This window comes from Pongo pygmaeus, chromosome 7 (genome assembly GCF_028885625.2).
Source record: "Pongo pygmaeus isolate AG05252 chromosome 7, NHGRI_mPonPyg2-v2.0_pri, whole genome shotgun sequence".
Taxonomy (NCBI): Eukaryota; Metazoa; Chordata; class Mammalia; order Primates; family Hominidae; genus Pongo; species Pongo pygmaeus.
In genome coordinates, this window is record NC_072380.2 from 103511472 (window position 1) to 103531055 (window position 19584).

General features: G+C 35.0%; 2 protein-coding genes across 4 annotated transcripts in view; both read left to right on the forward strand.

The window, feature by feature from the left end:
* The window catches only part of LRRC69 (leucine rich repeat containing 69), a 109248-nt gene that overhangs the window by 48888 nt on the left and 40776 nt on the right, over window positions 1–19584 (forward strand). The gene's annotated exons all lie outside the window — the stretch shown is intronic.
* Window positions 6040–8259, forward strand: LOC129042815 (ceruloplasmin-like). The gene has a single exon (XM_054499132.2). It carries the CDS (start codon window positions 6364–6366, stop codon window positions 7186–7188), a length of 825 nt encoding a protein of 274 aa, XP_054355107.2. The 5' UTR covers window positions 6040–6363; the 3' UTR covers window positions 7189–8259.

Sequence of the window (19584 nt, forward strand, 5' to 3'; positions counted from 1 at the left end):
AAAGAACAGGTTTATTTCTGCTTTCATTTCATTATGTACCCAGTAGTCATTCAGGAGCAGGTTGTTCAGTTTCCTTGTAGTTGAGTGGTTTTGAGTGAGTTTCTTAATCCTGAGTTCTAGTTTGATTGCACTGTGGTCTGAGAGACAGTTTGTTATAATTTCTGTTCTTTTACATTTGCTGAGGAGTGCTTTACTTCCAACTATGTATGTACCACATTTTTTTATCCAGTCTATCATTGATGGGCATTTGGGTTGGTTCCAAGTCTTTGCTGTTGTGAACAGTGCTGCAATAAGCATATGTGTACATGTATCTTTATAATAGAATGATTTATATCTCTTTGGGTATTGTACCCAGTAATGGGATTGCTGGGTCAAATGGTATTTCTGGTTCTAGATCATTGAGGAATCACTACACTGTCTTCCACAGTGGTTGAACTAATTTACATTCCCATCAACAGTGTAAAAGTGTTCTTATTTCTCTGCAGCCTTGCCAGGATCTGTTGTTTCTTGACTTTTTAATAATTGCCATTCTGACTTTTGTGGGATGGTATCTCATTGTGGTTTTGATTTGCATTTCTCTAATGATCAGTGATGTTGAGCTTTTTTTTTCATATGTTTGTTGGCTGCATAAATGTCTTCTTTTGAGAAGTGTCTGTTCCTGTCCTTTGCCCACTTTTTGATGTTTATTTTTCTTGCAAATTTGTTTAAGTTGCTTGTAAATCCTGAATATTAGACCTTTGTCAGATGGGTAGTTTGCAAAAATTTTCTCCTATTCTGTAGGTTGCCTGTTCGCTCAGGTGGTAGTTTCTTTTGCTGTGCATAAACTCTTTAATTAGATCCCATTTGTCTATTTTTGCTTTTTTTGCCATTGATTTTGGTGATTTCATCATAATATCTTTGCCCGTGCCTATTTTCTGAATAGTATTGCCTAGGTTTTCTTCTAGGGTTTTTATGGTTTTTGGTTATATATTTAAGTCTTCAATCCTTCTTGAGTTAATTTTTGTATAAGGTGTAAGGAAGGGGTGCAGTTTCAGTTTTCCACATATGGCTAGCCAGTTTTCCTAGCACCATTTATTAAATAGGGAATACTTTCCCCGTTGCTTGTTTTGTCAGATTTGTTGAAGATCAGATGGTTGTAGATTTGAGGTCTTATTTCTGAGATGTCTATTCTGTTCCCTTGGTCTAAGTGTCTGTTTTGTTACCAGTACCATGCTGTTTTGGTTACTGTAGCCTTGTAGTATAGTTTGAAGTCAGGTAGCATGATGCTTACAGTTTTGTTCCTTTTGCTTAGCATTGTCTTGGCTATTAGAGTTCTTTTTTGTTTCCATACAAATTTTAAAGTAGTTTTTTCTAATTCTGTGAAGAATATCAATGGTAATTTGATGGGTATAGCATTGAATCTATAAAATACCTTGGACAGTATGGTCATTTTCACAATATTGATTCTTCCTATGCACAAGGATGGAGTGTTTTTACATTTGTTTGTTTTCTCTCTTATTTCCTTGAGTAGTGGTTTGTGAATGTGCACAATAACCAGCTAGCATCATGATGACATTATCAAATTCACACATAACAATATTAACCTTAAAAGTAAATGGGCTAAGTGCCCCAATTAAAAGACACAGACTGACAAATTGGATAAAGTGTCAAGACCCATTAGTGTGCTGTATTCAAGAGACCCATCTCATGTGCCAAGACATACATAGGCTCAAAATAAAGGGATGGAAGAAAATTTACCAAGCAAATGGCAAGCAGATAAAAGCAGAGGTTGCAATTGTAGTTTCTAACAAAACAGATTTTAAACTAACAGAAATCAAAAAAGACAAGGGCAGTATATAATGGTAAAGGGATCAACAAGAAGAGCTAACTATCTTAAATATATATGCACCCAATACAGGAGGACCCAGATTTGTAAAGCAAGTTCTTAGAGAACTACAAAGAGACTTAGACTCCCACACAATAATAGTAGGAGACTTTAACGCCCCACTGTCAATATTAGACAGATCATTGAGACAGAAAATTAACAAGTATATTCAGGACTTCAACTCAACTCTGGATGAAGTGGACCTGATAGATATCTACAAAACTTTCCACCCCCAAACAACAGAATATACAGTCTTCTCAGTGCCACATGGTACTTACTCTAAAATTGATGAAATAATTGGAAGTAAAGCACTCCTCAGCAAATTGCAAAATAACTGAAATCATAACAAACAGTCTCTCAGACCCCTGTGCAATCAAACTAGAACTCAAGATTAAGAAACTTACTCAAAACCACACAACTACATGGAAATTGAACAACCTGCTCCTGAATGACTCCTGAGTAAATAATGAAATTAAGGCAGAAATCAAAATGTTCTTTGGAAACAATGAGAACAAAGAGACAATGTACCAGAATCTCTGGGATGCAGCTAAAGCAGTGATAAGAGGGAAATTATAGGACTAAATGCCCATATAAGAAAGCTAGAAAGGTCTCAAATTGACACCCTAACATCACAACTAAAAGAACTAGAGAAGCAAGAGCAAATAAATCCAAAAGCTGGGAGAAGACAGGAAATAACTAAGATCAGAGGAGAACTGAAGGAGATAAAGACATGAAAAATCCTTCGAAAAAATCAATGAATCCAGGAGCTGGTTTTTTGAAAAAATTAATAAAATAGATAGATCGCTAGCTACACTAATAAAGAAGAAAAGGGAGAAGAATCAAATAGGCACAATGAAAACTACAAAGGGCATATCACCACTGACCCCAAAGAAATAGAAACAACCATCAGAGAATACTATAAATACCTCTTTGCAAATAAACTAGAAAATCTAGAAGAAATGGATAAATTCCTGGACACATACACCCTCCCAAGACTAAACCAGGAAGAAGTCAAATCCTTGAATAGACCAGTAACAAGTTCTGAAATTTAGGCAGTAATAAATAACCTACCAACCAAAAAAAAAAAAAAAAAGCCCAGTATCAGATGGATTCACAGCTGAATTCTACCAGAAGTACAAAGAGGAGTTGGTACCATTCCCCATTCCTTCTGAAACTATTCCAAATAATTCAAAAGGAGACACTCCTCCCTAAGTCATTTTATGAGGCCAGCATCATTCTCATACCAAAACCTGGCAGACACACAACAAAAAAAGAAAACTTCAGGCCAATATCTCTGATGAGTATTGATGCAAAAATCCCCAATAAAATACTGGCAAACTGAATTCAACAGCACATCACAAAGCTTATCCACCATGGTCAAGTGGTCTTCATCCCTGGGGTGCAAGGCTGGTTCAACATATGCAAATCAATAAATATAATTCATCATATAAATAGAACTAAGGACAAAAACCCCATGGTTATCTCAATAGATGTAGATAGTCTTTGATAAAATTCAACATCCCTTCATGTTAAAAACTCTCAATAAACTAGGTATTAATGGAACATATCTCAAAATAATAAGAAATATTTATGACAAACCCGCAGCCAATATCACATGGAATGGGGGAAAGCTGGAAGCATTTCCTTTGGAAACTGGCACAAGACAATCATGCATTCTCTCACCACTCCTATTCAATGTAGTATTGGAAGTTCTGGCCAGGTCAATCAGGTAAGAGAAAGAAATAAAGGGTTTTCAAATATGAAAAAGGAAATCAAATTGTCTCTGTTTGCAGAAAACACGATCCTATATCCAGAAAACCCCATCATTTCAACCCAAGAGATCCTTAAGCTGATAAGCAACTTCAGCAAAGTCTCAGGATAGAAAATCAATGTGCAAAAAGTTACAAGCATTCCTGTACACCAACAGTAGACTAGCAGAGAGCCAAATCATGAATGAACTTCCATTCACAATTGCTACAAAGAGATTAAAATATGTAGGAATACAGCTCACAAAGGATGTGAAGGACCTCTTCAAGGAGAACCATTTTTCTATTATTTTAACTGACTACCCTAAAAATTAAAAAAAATTATTGCATGCTTTATGAAAAGTATTTATTTGATACTTATTCTCTCCTCTTAGACAATTCAAAACTTTCTATTACATACCTCCATCTTTTTAAAAAATTTTTAAGCAACACATAATAATTGTACATATTTGTGGGGTGCAGAGTGAGTTTTTTTATATGTATACAATGAGTAATGATTGAATCAGAGTCATTAGCATATCCATTACCTCAAATATTCATCATTTCTTTGTGTTGGAAACATTCAACAACCTATCTATTTGAAATTCATCTATTTGAAAACATACAATAAATTATTAACTATAGTCACCCTACAGTGCTACAGAATACTAGAACACTAGAACTTATTTCTCCTCTCTAGCTGTAATTTTGTATTTGTTAACTAACGTCTTCCTCACCTCTTCCCTACTCTTCCCAGCCTCTAATAACCACTATTCTACCCTCTACTTCTATGAACTCAACATTTTTAACTCACACATGAGTGATAACATGGGGTATTTATCTTTCTGTGACTGACTTATTTTACTTAACATAATGTCCTCCAGGTTCATCCATATTGCCTCAAATAATAGGATTTCATTCTTTTTTATGACTAAATAATATTCTTTTTGTGAATATGTGTGTGTGTGTGTGTGTATATATATATATATATATATATATATATATGCAACATTTTCCTTATTCCTTAATCTTTTGCTGGATACTTAGGTTGACTACATATTGTACTGCTGTAAACATGGGGGTGCAGATGTTTCTTTGATATACTGATTTCTTTTCCTTTGGAAATACTCAGTAGTGGTATTGTTAGATCATATGGTAGTTCTATTCATAGATTTTTGAGGAAACTTCATACAGCTTTTCGTAATGGATGTACTAATTTATGTTCCCATCTGCAGTGTAAGTTTTCTTTGTGTCCTCACCAGCATTTATTTATTTATATTTGTTTCTATTTGTTACAACAAATTCAAACTCTTAGACAAGAGCCATTCCAACTGGGATGAGATATGTCTTACTGTGGTTTAGATTTGCATTTTCCTGGATGATTAGTGATGTTGGACCTGTTTTTAGGTACTTGTTGGCCATTTGTGTGTCTTCATTTGAGAAATGTCTATTCAGATCCTTCACCAATTTTTAAATCAAATTATTTGGGGTTTCCTTTTGCTCTTGAGTTGGGTTCTTGTTTATTCTCTGTATTAATCACTTGTAGGATGAATGGCTTGGAAATATTTTCTGCCTTTCTACAAGTTATCTCTTCACTCAGTTGGTTGTTTCCTTTAATATGCAGAAACTTTTAAGTTTGATATAATCATGTCTATTTTTGCTTTTGTTGTCCATGGTTTTGAGTATTTTTTTATTCTCTTTTTTAAAAAATTATTCTTTCTATTTTGATTTTGAGTCTTACCCACAAAATCTTTGCCCACACTAATTCCTGAAGTGTTTCCCTTATGTTTTCTTGTAGTAGTTCTATAGTTTCAGGTCTCACATTTAAGTCTTTAATTCATCTTGAGTTGATTTGTGTTTATGGTGGGAGATATGAGTCTAGTTTCAATCTTCTGTGTATGGATATTCAATTTTCCCAGCACCATTTTTTGAAGAGGCTCTCCTTTCAGTGTATGTTCCTGGCACCTTTGTCAAAAATCAGTTGACTGTAAATATATGGATTTATTTCTGGGTTCTCTATTCTATTCCATTGGTCTAAGTGTCTTTTTAAAACCAGTTCTATGCTGTTTTGGTTACTATAGCTTTGTGGTATATTTTGAAGTCAGGTAGTTCGATGACTCTAGGTTTGTTCTTTTTGCTCAGAATTGCTTTGGTTCTTGGGGGTCTTCTGTGGTTCCATATAAATTTTAGAATTACTTTCTCTGTTTCTGTGAAGAGTGTCATTGGTATTTTGATAGGGATTGCTTCAAATCTGTAGGTTGCTTTGTGTAATAAAATCACTTTAACATTATGAATTCTGACATTAGAAAGCACACTTCACCTCTCTAATGTGGCCTTTCTCACAGGTGTGCCTCCTTCAGTTTCCCATGTGGCACCCACAGAAACGTTCACCTATGAATGGACTGTCACCCAAGAAGTAGGACCCACTAATGCAGATCCTGTATGTCTAGCTAAGATATATTATTCTGCTGTGGATCCCACTAAAGATATATTCACTGGGCTTATTGGGCCAATGAAAATATGCAAGAAAGGAAGTTTACATGCAAATTGGAGACAGAAAGATGTAGACAAGGAGTTCTATTTGTTTCCTACAGTATTTAATGAGAATGAGAGTTTACTCCTGGAAGATAATATCAGAATGTTTACAACTGCACCTGATCAGGTGGATAAGGAAGATGAACACTTTCAGGAATCTAATAAAATGCACTGGACTTTTAATGTTGAATGCCTTAAGCTGATCATTACACAGGCGGCATGAAGCAAAAATATACTGTGAACCAATGCAGGCGGCAGTCTGAGGATTCCACCTTCTACCTGGGAGAGAGGACATACTATATCACAGCAGTGGAGGTGGAATGGGATTATTCCCCACAAAGGGAGTGGGAAAAGGAGCTTCATCATTTACAAGAGCAGAATGTTTCAAATGTATTTTTAGATAAGGGAGAGTTTTACATAGGCTCAAAGTACAAGAAAGTTGTGTGTCAGCAGTATACTGATAGCACGTTCCGTATTCCAGCGGAGAGAAAAGCTGAAGAAGAACATCTGGGAATTCTAGGTCTACAACTTCATGCAGATGTTGGAGACAAAGTCAAAATTATCTTTAAAAACATGACCACAAGGCCCTACTCAATACATGCCCATGGGGTACAAACGGAGAGTTCTACAGTTATTCCAGCATTACCAGGTGAAACTCTCAATTACCTATGGAAAATCCCAGAAAGATCTGGAGCTGGAACAGAGGATTCTGCTTGTATTCCATGGGCTTACTATTCAACTGTGGATCAAGTTAAGGATCTCTACAGTGGATTAATTGGCCCCGTGATTGTTTGTCAAAGACATTACTTGAAAGTATTCAATCCCAGAAAGAAACTGGAATTTGCCCTTCTGTTTCTAGTTTTTGATGAGAATGAACTTTGGTACTTAGATGACATCATCAAAACATACTCTGATCACCCCAAGAAAGTAAACAAAGATGATGAGGAATTCATAGAAAGCAATAAAATGCATGCTATTAATGGAAGAATGTTTGGCAACCTACAAGGCCTTACAATGCACGTGGGAGATGAAGTCAATGGATGATGAAATAGACTTACACACTGTACATTTTCACGGCCATAGCTTCTAATACAAGCACAGGGGCGTTTATAGTTCTGATGTCTTTGACATTTTCCCTGGAACATACCAAACCCTAGAAATGTTTCCAAGAACACCTGGAATTTGGTTATTCCACTGCCATGTGAACGACCACATTCATGCTGGAATGGAAACCACTTACACCGTTCTACAAAATGAAGACACCAAGTCTGGCTGAATGAAATAAATTGGTGATAAGTGGAAAAAAGAGAAAAACCAATGATTCATAACAATGTATGTGAAAGTGTAAAATAGAATGTTACTTTGGAATGACTATAAACATTAAAAGAAGACTGGAAACATACAACTTTGTGCATTTGTGGGGGAAAACTATTAATTTTTTGCAAATGGAAACATCAACAGACTATATAATGATACATGACTGACACTTGTACACTAGGTAATAAAATTGATTCATACAGTCTAATCATATCACCACTATTAGGGTTTATAAAACTGCATTTAAAAAAAATCTATGACCAGATATTCTCCTGGGTGCTCCTCAAAGGAACACTATTAAGGTTCATTGAAATGTTTTCAATCATTGCCTTCCCATTGATCCCTCTAACATGTTGTTGACATCACACCTAATATTCTGAGGGAACGGGCAAGGTATGAGGGAAGGAAATAAAAAATAAAATAAATAAAATAGAATGACGCAAATCTGAGTTTTGTGAACCCCTGAAGGGATGGTCTAAAGGACGTTATCTGGAACTGGAGAAAAGCAGAGTTGAGAGACAATTCTATAGATTAAATCCTGGTAAGGATAAACATTGCCATTAGAAGAAAAGCTTCAAAATAGACCTGTGGCAGATGTCACATAAGTACAATTTCTGCCCAGCCTCAACTGCATTCAGAGGATAATATCAATGAACTAAACTTGAACTAAAAATTTTTGAAACAAAAAGTTATAAATGAAGACACATGGTTGTGAATACAGTGATATATTTCTTTATTTTCACATACACTCTAGCTAAAAGAGCAAGAGTACACATCAACAAAAAATGGAAACAAGGCTTTGGCTGAAAAAAACTTGCATTTGACAAATCATGTTAATAGCTAGACAAGAAGCAAGTTAGCTTTGTAAACTTCTACTTCATTTGATTCAGAGAAACAGAGCATGGGTTTTCTTAAAGTAACAAGAAAAGGAACAAAAAAAATGAGGTTTGAAATTTTTTACCATGGCAAAATATTAACATCTTTCTCAAAAACATAGAGAAATCTGGAAAAATCAAGAAGATAAAATTCTGGATCAGTTAGTGACATTCTTTCAAGCATACTTGTAAAATGTTTCCTTAAAGTGTTCTTGGGATGAAAATGATTGTCATGTCTCCAACAACAGTGAACTGATGTTGTTCCTTGAAATAAAAGTCAATCCCCACCTTAAAAACAAAACAAAACAACAACAACAACAAAAATATGAATTCTTCCAATCCATGAACATGAGATGTATTTCCATTTCTGTGTGTGCCCTCTTTAATTTCTTTTAACAGTATTTTGTAGGTATCATTGTGGAAATCTTTCACCTTTTTGGGTAAATTTATTTTTAGCTTTAAAAACCTTTTGTAGCTACTGTAAATGGGATGAATTTTTTCTTGATGAATTATTTATTACTGGTGTATAGAATCACTACTGATTTTTGTTTGGTTGATTTTGTATCCCGCAACTTTATTGAATTTGTTAATTAGTTCAAACAGGTTTTTTGGTGGAATCTTTAGTTTTGTTTTTTTTTTTTTAATGTATAAGATCATGTCATCTGCAAATAGGGACAATTTGACTTCCTGTTTCTTAATTTCATTCCTTACTATTTCTTTGTCTTGCCTAATTACTCTCTTAGGAACTCCAGTACTGACATGGTTTGGCTCTGTGTCCCCACCCAAATCTCATGTTGAATTGTAATCTCCAATGTTGGGGGAGGGAACTGGTGGGAGGTGATTGGATTATGGGTGCAGATTTACCTCATACTATTCTTGTGATAGTGAGTTCTCATGAGATCTGGTTGTTTAAAAATGCACAGCACTTCTCCCTTCGTTCTCTATCCTGCTGACCATGTGAAGATGTGCCTTGCTTCCCCTTTGTCTTCTTCCATGATTGTAAGTTTACTGAGGCCTCTCCAGCCATGCCTCATGTACAGCCTGTGGAACCATGAGTCAATTAAACCTCTTTTCTTCATAAACTACCCAGTCTCAGGCAGTTCTTTATAGCAGTGTGAGAATGGAGTAATACGAGTATTGTACTATGTTGAATAAGAGTGGTAAAAAATAGGCATCCTTGTCTTGCTCCAGATTTCAGAGGAAAAGCGTTTTTCTTTTCCTTGCTGAAAGCTTTTCCATACTCACTATGATTTTACTGTGGGTTTATCATATACGGCCTTTACTATGTTTAGGCATATTCCTTTAATACCTAATTTGTTGAGAGTTTTTATCATGACAAGGTGTAGAATTTTATCAAATCCATTTTCTGCCTCTACTGAGATGATCATATGATTTCTACCCTTCATTCTGTTGAAATGATGTATTATATATTTACTTATTAGCATATATTGAACCATCCTTGAATCCATGGCCTAAATCCACTTGATCATGGTGTGTAATCATTTTGATATACTGTTGGATTCCATTTGCTACTATTTTGTTAAGGCTTTTGCATCTGTGTTCATCAAGGTTATTCATCTGTAGTTTTTCTTGTTGTTGTTGTTGTGTCCTTTTGTGGTTTTGGTATAAGGGAAATGCTGGCCTTGAAGAATGAGTTAGGAAGAATTTCCTCCTTTCTTTTTGGAATGGTTTGAGAAAAGTGGGTGTTAGTTTCTTACAAGTTTGATAGCATTTAGCAGTGAAGTTATGCAGTCCTGGGCTTTTTTGTTTGTTTATTTTGGGAGACTTATTACTGATTCAATCTCATCACTAATTACTGATCTGTTTAGGTTTTCTATTTCTTCCTGGTTCAACCTTGTTAAATTATATGTGTGCACAAATTTATCTGTTTTCTCTAGGTTTTCCAATTTTTTGGCATATAGTTGTTCATAATAATCTGTAATGATCCTTTGCGTTCTGTGATATTAATGTGTCTCCTTTTCCATTTCTAATTTTTTGTATTTGAATCTTCTGTTTTTAGTCTAATGCCATGTTGATTTTGTTTATCTTTTCAAACAACTTTTTAAATTTGCTTTTTATTCTCTATTTTGTTTATTTCTGTGCTAATTTTATTTCTTTCTTTCTACTAATTTTGGGTTTAATTTGTTCTTGCTTTTCTAGATCCTTGAGGTGCATTGTCAGATTGTTTATTTAAAATCTTTCTAATTTTTGTTGTAGGTATTCATTGCTATAAAATTCCCTCTTAGTAATGCTTTTACTATATTTAATAGGTTTTGGTATGCAGTGTTTCTGTTTTCATTTGTTTCAAGAAATTTAAAAATTTTCTTCTTAATTTCTTTATTCACCATTGTTGACTCAGGAGCACATTGTTTCACTTTCATATGTTGGTACAGTTTCCACAATTCCTCTTGTTATTGATTTATAGTTTTATTCCATTGTGATCTGAAAGATACTTATGATTTTGATTTTTAAAAATTTGTTGAGACTTGTTTTATGTCCTAACATATGGTTTATCCTGGAGAATGTTCCATGTGCTGGGGAGAAGAATGTGTATTCTGCAGCTGTTGGATGACATGTTTTATAAATGTCTGTTAGGTCCATTTGATTTTGTAGTGCAGTTTAAGTCTGATGTTTCTTCATTGATTTTCTGTCTGGTTAGTCTGTCCAATGCTGAGAGTGGAGTGTTGAGTTCCCAACTATTATTGTACTAGGGCCTATCTCTCCCTGTAGTTCTACTGATACTTGCTTTATATATCTGTCTGTTCCAGTGTTGGGTGTGTATACATTTACATATGTTATATCCTCTTACTGAATTAATCCCTTTATCATTATATAATGACCTTCTTTGTTCCTTTTTATATTTTTTGACTTGAAGTCTATTTGATCTAATGTAAATATAGTTACTCCTGCTCACTTTTGTTTTCCATTTGTATGGGACATCTTTTCCCATCCCTTCACTTTCAGTCTATGTGTGTTGTTGCAGGTAAGTGAGTTTTTTGTAGGCAGAATATAGTTGGGTCTTATGTTTTTATCCATTCAGCCTGTTTAAATCTTTTAATTGGGAAAATTTAAACTGTTTATATTCAATATTGTTATTGATGGTGAGTACTTACTTATCTTTTTGCATCTTATCTCCCTCCACCTCTGTTTTCCACTCTTTTGTCTCCCTGTGTTTAATTCTAGATATGTTCTCCTGATATATTTTTCAGATTTAATACTTTTTTCTTCAGCTTTGTCTACATGTTGTCAAACCTACCCATTAGATTATGTATTTGTTTTATTTATTGTTACAATTTCTTGTTTTTCAAATCTACTATGTTACTTTTTACACTTTGCATTTATCTCCTGAAAATCTTAAACTTGGCTTTTATTTTCCAGATCATGTTAAGTGTAGTTATTTCTATCTTATATTCCCATGGTTGTCTTTTTTGTATTATATAGATCTCAGCTCAGATATCAACTCCTCAGGAGAGCTTTTCCTCACAACTCAGTCAAAATAGCCTCTACTCTATGACATCTAATTTTAAATTTTTCTTTATGGCACTTACCACTGTAATAAATACATGTTTAGATTTGTTTACTTGCTTATTGTTTTTATGTACCCACCCTCCATTTTTTTAGCCTCCATAGAATGCAAGTTTCCATGAGAACAGCATCTTTGCCTGTTTATTCATTGCTATATTTTATTGCCAAGAGCAGTCCTTGGTAAATAATAAGCATACATAATAAGCAACAATACACATTTGTTGAATGAATGAATGACTGAATAGCTTTATCATAGCCATTGTCTGATTTCCCTACACTTCATCTAATGTTCACAAGTCACAAACTTTGGGAAGGTCTCAAAAATCTTCTCTGACCTTGATGTCAGAACTTGTCTCCATCTTGATCCCACTTCTCTCAACTTCCACTTTATTTGCTTGCGTTTATATTGCTTTCCTGTTCCACTTATTTTTCAGAAGACTTTGTGTTCTTTCTTCTAAGACCATTTTAAGGTAAATTTCTTTAATGGGTGCATTACATTTCTATTATAGTTATATTTCCTTTTAAATTTTATCAGGTAGTTAAAATTATATAAACCCCTAAAAATTCTTACTGCTATGGCTGCCAAGTTTAGAAAAAAATTAAAAGATTATAGTTTTAAAATCAATATCTTTTTCTATATTTTGAGCTCTAATTTTATTGGCCACACTTTTCATATCTTCTATTATAAATCACAAAGTTCTTAGAGGATAATAGAATATATATTAAAATACAAGCCAAATCAAAAATAAAAATCCAGCTCTTGACTGAGAAGTTATCTCAAGAGACTTCCAAAGCTCCCTGTATAAAATTTCAGGGAATTTCAGAATATTTTATTTGTTGTCAGCAGTGAGAGTATGAGGCAAGGCAATCAATTTTTTCATTATTCTTAAGATGTTTATGAAGTGGGATCAAATAAATTTATAGAAAACTGCCTACAACTTTATAAATGTTATCTTTCTCTTGCTTTTTTCTCCAAGTGCCCATACACAGAAAATCACATTGTAAATTGGGATTGTGGAGAAGGTATTGTGAGATAGGTACAGTGATTAGAGGCAGTATATATGTAAGGTTCTAGAACATAATGATGGTAAAAACTAACTTCTGTGTCAAGAAGACAACTACCCAAAGGTGTCAGGAAACTAGGCTCAGAAAATAGCTCATTCTTTTTTTAGAGCCAGGACCGCTTTCCTTTAGAAAAACCTGGCAAGGAAATTCCATGGCCTAGAAGTCTGATGATTAAGGTCAGAACCTTCAAAGATGGCCAAAGTCCATCGTAGAAGGCTACTCTTCAGTCTGGGGTATACTCAGAATGGTTAGCTATGGTTTCATCTATCTAGGTCACAGATGCTTGCTGGAAACAGTAATATGCCAAGAAAGGATATGTAAAGTTGCTATATAAAAACAAACAATGGTTAATAATATTTTTTGAAAACTATGCTGGTTTTGTGCTAAACACTTTAAATAGTATCCTTTTATTTAATTTTCATTATAGTTTCATGAGCTAGGAACTATTACCGTTTCCATTTTACAGACGATAAAACTGAGGCTTTCAGAAAAGATTAAGGTACTTTTCTCAATTTCAGAGCTGAAATTCAAACCTAGATTGCTTCAAAACCAAAAATACTTTTAATTACTAGTAGTGATTTATATAAACATATTATGCCTGATTATCATGTATTGTTCTTGACTGTTCGTTAATATTGCATGTTCTTTTAATTGTTGAGGAAGACTTGGCTGAGTTGAACTAGCCAGAGAAAGGACTGATCTGTGAATTCCTTCCTTGCTGCTACATACCTCCCTAACTCCTATAGGCTCACTTTAGAAAATAGAAGTCAAGACTCCTACGAAGATTCATTTGAGATGGGAAGTTGGTGAATAGACATTTTGTGCCTGGTAATTAGGAGAAACAATTGGCAACATCTGTAGTTCCTCCACAAAAGGAAAATTTTGCCTAATTTTTGAGAGGAAGAAAGGATATTCTCTGGCACCATATCTTAGAGTCTTTGCTGGCATTCCTGTAGTCCAGGATAAAATGGGAATGTCAAAGAAATTTCAGGTGTGGTTTTATAGGAGGATACATTAAAGAAAAAGCAGAGCTGAAAGTCAAGGAAATAATTCCAAACAGAAGGCACTGGGTTAGTAAAAGACTTAGGCAACTTAGCTGTGCAGGGGATGTCATGCAACTGAATCACAAACGGTGACACACTAGGTGACCCTCAGAAAAGCTGATCGTGTCACTGTGGGGAGACTATGAGGTTTTTGTTATTGTAGTTGCTTGTTTCAGAATGCCAAAGTTTTGCTTACTTTTCCTTTCTTATACTTGTAAGAAGGGAGTTAGTGCTAATATATTAAAATAATCTGGTGGCAAGATTTCTCAGGTGGTTTGGTGCGTATTTGGACCTCAGACTTTTTTCTATGTGCATCTCTGTCATGAGAATTATAGCTGATTCAAGTCACATGCACAACTCTAATAAAGACATGCAGTTAATGGGTTTTCTATTTCTGTATAATAGATATATTTTAATTTTTTTCATTAATGGAAGAAGTATGATGGATGAAAACATCAGAGTCTGGAATCAGACAAACTTGGGTTTTAATTCTGACTCTGACACTACTTATGGTTGACGTTTTATGATTCCTGCAGATAACAGCTATTGCAAGAGAACCCTGAGTTGGCTGTAGAAGAATGCAGGTTTTTCTTGGTAGTTTTCTTTACAAATTAGCTTTCCCAGGGAAATCTAGTGAGCAAGATTTTGGTAGTAACCTCTTCTTTAGGTCATAATAGAGAGAAGGGCAGCCAGAGTGCTGACTTGGTTGGGGCAGCATTGCGTAGTAGAAAACACATGAATTTTCATGCACTGCATATGAATTCCAGTTTTGCAACTTTCTAACTGTGTGACTTTGGGAAAATTTTAATTGAACTTGAACTTTAATTCCTTTATCTAAAAAATGGGATAATACAAATGATACTGTCTACCATGAGGATTGACTGAGCTAACAAATATAAATCACCAGAAACACAGCAAGTACTTTGAATATTACATTAGTTCTAATTCCTGTCTTCCCTTGTCACCATCAAAGCACTAGCATGTTCCTCCACCTCATACACACTATTACAGGGGCGTAGGACTGCCACCGTAATGTCAGGACCTTAGACAAATTGTGCTAGAAGGTGATATTATTGCTTTCTCGCCACTCTTTTTTCCTTAGGCTACCCTACATATATGGGAGTCCTCTGGGGCAATCTAACCTGGACAATGAGAGAACAGATGGGAGGAGGGGGTTGTAAAATAAACTGAAAAAAACAAAACAAAACAAAAACAAAACCTATGAATACCTGAAAATCCTAATATTAGCAATTTTGAAAAACTTTATGACAGGAAGAGGAATTATAATTTATATTCCTTGATCAAAGATATGCTCCGTAAAGCAAGAAGAAAACAAAATCAAACATATAGCTTGTGTTAAATATTAGCGTGGAAAAGGGCACTTTACGAAATTGTTTTATGGGATACATATACAATTGTTACTCAATTATTCACTATTTTAGAGTGCAAGTTCCACTGAAAGTGCCCTGGGGAATGGCAAGTAGAGTCAGTCCAGTACTACCTGTCCTCATATAAAAAGAACAAGATTTATGCCTCCACAGTGGAAGCTCAAGACTGCCAACCAAACGCTGTTATTCAACAAAGGTTCTGCCCCTGGTCGTTTTCAGACACAGAGCTGGTTATAGATTCTGTTGTTCTTTTCCCCACCTACACTCCGGTGCCTTTGCCCACTTTGCTTGCTGGATAGTCACAGTTTTTAGTTACAGTTTTTGCCCCACTCCCTGTTGGCCTGTGATACTTCTTCAAAGATTTAGAGATTTGGAGGGTAAAGAAAGCAAGAGGAGGGCACCATGCTAACTCAGTGAGTACTACAGGAGCAGCAAAATAAGGACTGCTTCTAGGGACGGCTGTAGTAGTCTGTTCTTATGCTGTTAATAAAGACATACCCGAGACTGGATAATTATAAAGGAAAGAAGCTTAATTGCTTCACAGTTCCATATGGTTGGGGAGGCCTCACAATCATGGCGGAAATCAAGGAGGAACAAGTCATATTTTATATGGCTACAGGGAAGGGAAAACTTGCGCAGCAGTACTCCTTTTTATAAAACCATCAGATCTCGTGAGACTTATTCACTATCACGAGAACAGCCCGGCAAAGACCCGCCCCTATAATTCAATATCCTTCCACTGGCTCCCTCTGACAACACATGGAAATTGTGGGAGCTACAATTCAAGATTGGATTTGAATGGGGACACAGCCAAACCATATCTAGGGGAGCAACTGGAAAGCTCACGGAATGCTTTCAGCACTAATATATACAAGGAAGTAAGATGTGAAACATCCAATGTTTTGCTAGTAAATGTTTAACACAATCAGCTCCCTGGGGCGCCAGAGCAGAACCCTCGTTTGTAGCATCTGCTAATTCCCATAATGTAAATACTCCCACCATGGCCTGTTTCAAGCTACCAATATAATGTCACTAAAAGCCATGTTGGACACTGATGCTCAGAACTGGCTCTTCTGTGTTGGTGCCAGTCAGCACACCAGTGATGGTAGCCTTAGCACCACTGACTGAGACAGGGAGGATATGGTAGAGAATTTTAAGAGACGATGTTCCTTTTTTGGTGATAGAAATTCTTAAAATATTAGCTTTACTGCTTTATTAACTGTATGACTTTCCGTAGAGATCCTTAAATTCCCCAAGTCTCAATTTCCTTATTTATTAATATATGTATTTGATATACATTTTCTGAGTGTCTTTTGTATGCCAGGAACTTTTGTAGACATCTGGATACAGAGGTGAATAATACAAATTCCGTGCCCTCTTGGAGCTTATAATCTAGTAGGGAAGACTGATAATACACAGGTAAACAAATTTAAGGTAGTGTCATGAAGAAAACGCTTAGAACATTGTAAGCCCAGGAGGGGAGATTTTGTCTGTTTGGGGCACTGGTGTGTCCTCAGTGCTTATGACATTGTAAGAATGATTCAGAGTATAAATGAAGGCTCTGGTACTCTAATTAGGGCTTTTGGAAAATACTGAGGGGCCGAAACATGACCAGAGATATGTGATTGATATACAAGAACAAATGTGGCAGGTGCTGTTGGGTAGCTGCTGACACCCCTATCTCCAGCCCTCCTCTCCTGAACTACTTCCAGTGGGAGTGGTCATGTGTCACAATTCTGGCTAGGGAAAAATAAATGGAAATCTTTTGAGTGGGGTTTCTAGGAAAGCTTTTGTTTTTCCTATAAATTGGACAGACTTTATCTCTTGCCCCTTGGTCTTTTCTTGTTTGTGTTGCCTGAATCTGATTGAGAATTAGCAGCCATTTGGGACTGTAAAGTGCAAGCACGAAGACAACAACCTACCTGCTAAGCAGGATGGACCTCTGGCAGCAGCATAGCACAGCCCTACTGCTCCTGGCCTGCTCAACTTGTGACACTTGTTACATGAGATAAATGACACTCTATGTGTTGTCTGTTTTTTTGTTTTCTGTGTTTTTTTTGCAATTAATCTAGCAAGCCAGGCCATAAAAATATAGAAAGAATAATGAATACTACATAAGTCATATAAAACAGCAGAATTTAAGAAACATTGCTCAAAAAATGTTGCTCTTAATATCATAATGACTCAAGTAATAAAGAATCATTGCGTACTTTTGAGCCCTTATTCTGTGCTTTATAATAGGAATCATAATAACATGAGTGATTCCAGAGTCAAATACAAAAAACAAACTGTGAATTTAAAATCTTGGGACTAACGTTAATAGCTATCAGTTCACACTTCATCAACAATTCAGACACTTATATTTCAAAACAGGAAGCAACAAAATGCTTGGAAAAAGATCTAGGACTTTATAAAATATTGTCCTTTTTAGAGCTGGAGGCCATAATCCTAAGCAAACTAATCAAGGAACAGAAAACTAAATACTGCATGTTCTTACTTATAAGTAGGAGCTAAACATCGAATACACATGGACGCAAAGTAGGGAACAACAGACACAGGGGCCTATTTGAGGGTAGAAAGTGGGAGGAGAGAGAGGTTTAAAAAACTCTCTATCAAGTACTATGATTATTACCTGGGTGATGAAATCATCTGTATACCAACCTCCATGAAATGCAATTTACCTATATAACAAACCTGCACATGTACCCTTGAACCTAAAATAAAAGTTAAATTTAGAAAATATTATCTTTTTGGTATAGAAATTTCAATATAGAAGCAAATTACTGAAGAGTTTCCTGACACAAAGGAGCATGAGTACATGTACATATGTGTGTATATAATTTTTTTTAAAGTAGTCAATTCTGAGGCTCTAAGGAATGTAACAAAAACAGAATGTATGAAAAAAAGAATTTGGGTTTTATGTTCCTAAGGCTGAATCGTGTTTCTCAACCATTTTTACATTATTGTTTCCCTTCACCCAGGACAATTGTTCGACTTTATTCCTCTAATAACCTCCTCCTACCCACCATGAAATTTTAGTATTAGAGTTATTCCATATATACATTTATATTGTCAGAGTTGAGCTTTGGAGGATCATAAGCAATTATAATATCTAAGATTTTTCACCTCCCCCATAAACTGATTTTTACATCCTTGGGGATGATATCACCCCCTCCCGCTCCCCGATTAAAATGCGTAAGCTGAACCAGCACTGAACTTGAAAAAATATTTTACTTTTTTACCTCATGGGCCAGATATGTGGGAGAGTTTTCAAACTTCTGAGAAAATCTTAGAATCAGCACAGATGTTGATACAGCTTTCTTGAAACTCTTGAAATATTTTTAGCCCTGGGAAAATCGTATCCACGTTGGGAAGCTGTATTTTCAGACTTTTGAGCAAGTATAGGAAGAATCTATCTCCTAGTATTCTCATTCCCAAATGTGTCTTCAGAAAATTTACAGATTGGTAATCAGAATCAGAGTGATGTAAATTTAATGATTCCTGGAAAAACTTTTAAAAATGTCTTTTCACTGTAGATTATTTGGAAAATATAGATAAGCAAACAATAAAAGCCAAATTACCCATGGTCTGACCAAGGAGGTGTGAACAACATTGGCTTATTTCTTTACTATTTTTCCATTTTAAAAATGTGTATGTGAGTGTGAGGGCATGTATACATATGCACATGGAGGTTTTTTTTAAAAAATGGAATATTCAGACATGTTAATGTGTTTGTATTATTAGTATTATTCATACATATTAATGTATTATTCATACATGCTTTATAATGTATCTTTTACTTTTTATTGTAAACATTTCCCCATGGTTTAGAGTATTTTCCTACATCACTATTTCTACTGGCTATTTAGCCTTGATATATGTATATAATTAAACAGTCCCCTATTTTTTGACAGGTAGGATTCTTCACACTTCTTACCACAATAAAAATGCTTCCATAAAATTCAGTGTGGCTACTCTTTGTACATACCGTTAGTTATTCCCTTAGGAAATATATCTAGAAGTGTAATTGCTATCTCAAAAATTATGCACACTTCCACTGATTTGATAAATATTGTTAAATTATGCTTCAGGAAACTTCTATGAGTCAACATTTCCAAATTTTCTAATTGGTTGTTATCACTTCTTTTTCTTGCTTTATGTAAGCAATTCTTTACATATTTCTTTGAAGATATTAATTATACTAATTATTTTATAGTCCTGTTTTAT

Excerpts from the sequence above, each read along its gene's own strand:
- LOC129042815 (XM_054499132.2), top strand. The coding sequence starts at position 6,364 with ATGAAGCAAAAATATACTGTGAACCAATGCAGGCGGCAGTCTGAGGAT.